The sequence below is a fragment of the Myotis brandtii genome, unplaced genomic scaffold (genome assembly GCF_000412655.1).
Source record: "Myotis brandtii unplaced genomic scaffold, ASM41265v1 scaffold725, whole genome shotgun sequence".
NCBI classification, from domain to species: domain Eukaryota; kingdom Metazoa; phylum Chordata; class Mammalia; order Chiroptera; family Vespertilionidae; genus Myotis; species Myotis brandtii.
In genome coordinates, this window is record NW_005370862.1 from 19,225 (window position 1) to 23,144 (window position 3,920).

The following is a 3,920-nucleotide window of genomic DNA, read 5'->3' on the forward strand; positions in this document are numbered from 1 at the left end:
ACCCAGCCTGCCGCCCTGCCTCCGGCCGGGAGCTCACTGGCTGCAGCCCAGAGCAGGGCTCCTACCACGGGGGGAACCCCTCGCCCCCTCGCCCCCTCGCTGCCTCTGGACTTCGTCTCGGCCGACACGTCCTATCAGACCTGTCTGGGGCTGAGGAAGCGATCAGCGGCGGCGTCCGACTCATTTGTTAGTGTCACTGGAACCTTTGCTTCTGGTCTCCCGGCCAAACCGCCCTCCTCTGCAGGCGCGAGCGGCCACCGCCGGGCTCTGGGCCAGTTCCGCTGTCTCCTCGTGAAGCCAATTTCAAAGGGAGCAGCCGGAGCCTGAAGCATCGTTTTCATCCCCCAAACCCTCCCCTGAGCCTTAGACGACCCCTCTTCGCTGGCTGACAGTTACGGGGCCCCCGCACTGCACAGGGCGCACCCCGGGCTGCCTGTCCCCGTGCACCAGCTGCTCAAGCCACAAGCAAACTGGCAAACTCAGCGCCCGGCCAGAGCAGCGCGAGGGGTCCCGGAAAGACCGGGTGAGGGAATTTGGGAACAGAGAGAGGCCTCGGGCTGTGTCAGGCCCACACGGAGTCCCCACTGGGGTTCCTGCTCCCGGGGGTCTGCACCTGCACCCACGCCGACGGCTGGCGAGCCCATCTTCCTGGAAAGACCCCCCCCCTCGCCCCCGCTCTCCTTGCCCCTCTCCCCTGGGTGCGCTGTCCCCACCCACCTGCTTGCCGGATGGGGCCGCTGTCTGTGCTTCCTCCGAAGCCGACCTTGTCGCAGAAAGGGGGCGCCCAGTGGGCCTCGCAGTGGCAGTTCTTCCTGTTGTTGCACACCTGTCGGGGCAGCCGGGGTGGGGGTGGGGGAGGAGCAGAGTTAGGGTGCACCGTCCCCTGGGGCAGAGGTTGGTCTCTGAGCCCTCACTGGGCGCCGTGGCCAAGCAAAGGCCCTGAGGTCAGAGCCCCCTCAGCCCCCACAGAGCCAGACTCAGTGAATGTCACCGTGAGGACAAGCCCACGGCCCAGCACCACACGGGTGGCGGGGCCCAAGGCTGCACGTGGCCATGACCTGCCTGTCAGCAGCCGTCGGAGGACCCTGGGGGCGGTCAGGGCTCCCCCTCTGCCTCCCACGGCTCCTCAGGCTCCCAGGCCTCTGCTTTTCTATTAAAACATGTTTTTATGGGTTTCAGAGAGAGGAAGGGAGAGGGAGAGAGAGTAACATGCTGCCTTCTGCACGTCCCCTGTTGGGGATGGAGCCCGCGACCCGGGCACTTCCCACCGACAGGTACACCCCCGGGAGGTGGCCCTGCCCGCCTCTGTGGTCACAGCACAACCCCATCACTCTTGTTAGAATCACTGGCGAGTGTCTGCAGGTTTTAAAAATAGGATTTGGAGCATGATTTCTGCAGAGAAGGTTTCAGAAAGACAAAGAGCCCTGCACGTCGAGACGAACATGGTTCCACTGGAAACGATGAGTCCCTCGGGAAAATAAACCCCTTTTTAAACAATTAGCGCCCCCTTCTCCCCCGAAGACTCTCTGGACGGAGACAACAGGCTGTTCCGTCAAAACCCACCGTGTGGGACCTCGAGGACACGGGGCGGGTTCTGTCCCCTTTGTCTGAATCCCTTTCGGAGGAGTCTCAGCTCAGACACACATGCCGAGTCGCGGTTGTTAAAGGAACGGCTCTGTTTGACATGTTGTTGGAAAACTCTTCAGGAAGGATGGTTAGGGTTACGACCACTTTAAGATGACAAAGTCCTTTTCGTAAAAAAAAAAAAAAATCACAGAATGTTCATTTGAAAGTGAATGGCGGCTCCATCGGATTTTTTGGTAAATAAGAATCCCGTTTGTACAAAAAGGTCAAAGAAAATGAATGTCTTTAGAAGAACGCATTGAGAAGACACTGCTATGTTTTTAAGAAGTTATGGATTGCAGCCCGGCCGGTGTGGCTCCGTGGTTAGGCATTGACCTACGAACCAGGAGGTCACGGTTCCATTCCCTGAGAAGACACTGCTGTTTTTAAGAAGTTATGGATTGCAGCCCGGCTGGTGTGGCTCAGTGGTTAGGCATTGACCTACGAACCAGGAGGTCATGGTTCCATTCCCGGTCAGGGCACAGGCCCCGGGTGGTGGGCTCGGTCCCCAGTGTGGGGCGTGCAGGAGGCAGCTGACCAATGAGTCTCTCTCATCATTGATGTTTCTCTCTCCCTTTCTCCCTTCTTCTCTGAAATCAATAAAAATATATTTTATAAAAAGTTACTGTTGCAAACACCTTTACAAATGAACGAGCTGGTGCTTAGCGTGGATGGCGGGCTGGGAAGGGGCACCGTGTACTCACCCCTCTGCCGTGGCACTGCCTCGCACACTCGTGCACACCAAACACGCTGATGTTTTGGCACCGACGATTGAGGCAAATCTGAGGAGGAAGCAGAGCAGGTGTCTCAGTCCTCCTGCCAGCACACGCTTCCTGTCTGTGGGTTTCAACTGGGAAGCAAGGGGACGTTTGGGGAAGACGGTCTCGCCGTGAATACGGGTGCGTGTTTCCTGTGACACAGACTCGGGTCCCGGTGCCGCCCCCCACGCTCAGCACAGGCCGGGACTCAGGCCCATGGGACACTGCTGCGTCCCTTCACACGCTGATGGCATTTTACGTGCTTTCGGTCAGTCCTGGAAGGACGCCGATTCCCTCGTGGTTTGTTTGGTGCTTGCCATCACACCTACGTATCGCGGCGCTTATTTCTTCTCCATGAAAAGACGCAAGAGAGGGAGAAACGGACGAGTTCCTGCCCCGGGGCCTGTGTAGACGCTGAGACAAGGATACAGGGTCCGGGATCTTTTAAGGGAGATAGCGAAATATGGGCGCTTTCCCAACGTACTGGCTGACAGCGCTATCGCCGACGACAGAAACCACGCCAGACATGCCCAGCGGGGGAGCCAGGCGGCCGGTCCCTCCTGCTTGCCGGGCCTCCGCAGGGCAGCCTCCGCTGAGTGACACGGGGCTGGTTCAAAGAGTTTCGAGTTTCGTTTCATTTCAAAGATGCAGAACATACTTCAGACTCAAGGGATCAGGAGGCCCCGAGCGCCCACAGGCTCCTACAATCTAGCGGAGTCAAAGGGAAGACAGTCTAACTCTTGGACCCCGGGCACTTTTTAACCACGTGGGACCTTCCTACGGGAAGCCCACCGTCCGATCCCAGCTGCTCGTAAGGCCTGATTCGCGCAGCTCCCAGGCTGGCGGTAACCTTGGCCCAGGGGCTGTCCCATTGCGGCTGATAAAGGAAACTGAGCTGCAACGAACACACCAGGCCCCCGGCAGAATCTCCACGCTGCTCTGCTCTCCTCCGAACCCACGGGCCAGGCTGCACAGGGCGGCGCCCGCGCTGGCAGAAATGAAGGCCACGGCCGTTTACCGTGGCGCGTGGAGGAAACGCGCATCGGTAAACCCAGTCCCCGCAGTCAGCGCTCAGGTGTCATCCTAGCGTCGCGGCCCGGGTGTGCGTGAGCTAACCGCGGTGAAGGGGACGTCGGTGTGTATGCCAGGGGTCCCGTGTCGCGCTGGCCCCGGGGGACGCTCTGGTTCAGGGGGCGGGAGGGAGGGGTGATGGGGGCAGTTTCTGCCCACGGAGTCCTGTCTGTTCCGTGACCTCCGTGGGAGTGGTTTCACAATCACTTTGAAAATGGGTCCTAAAAAAGCACGAGGGGTTGACTCATCTTCGTTCCTAGAACATTTCATTCACTTGCTCTCATTTATGTGAGAAGGTCTGTCTCAGGAGAAACATCAATGTGGCAGAAGGGGAATGTCCCAATTTCTTTCATTATTTTTTTAATTTAAATTTTGGACTTTATTTCTCAGTCCTGAAACATCTCGGTCTACCTTTCTCCCTGGTCTCCAAAGAACCCTCTTTCTGCCTCAATGTCTCCTAAATCCCCC

At 58.3% G+C, this 3,920-nt stretch overlaps 1 protein-coding gene across 1 annotated transcript in view; it reads right to left on the reverse strand.

The window, feature by feature from the left end:
• The window catches only part of ADAM12 (ADAM metallopeptidase domain 12), a gene marked incomplete at its 3' end in the record, with an annotated part of 130,512 nt that overhangs the window by 2,658 nt on the left and 123,934 nt on the right, over positions 1–3,920 (reverse strand). The window contains exons 20-21 of the mRNA XM_014530146.1: positions 2,328–2,405; positions 718–826 (exon numbers count right to left, since the gene is read on the reverse strand). Coding sequence (XP_014385632.1) covers positions 718–826; positions 2,328–2,405 — 187 coding nt within the window. The remainder of the gene's footprint in view (positions 1–717; positions 827–2,327; positions 2,406–3,920) is intronic.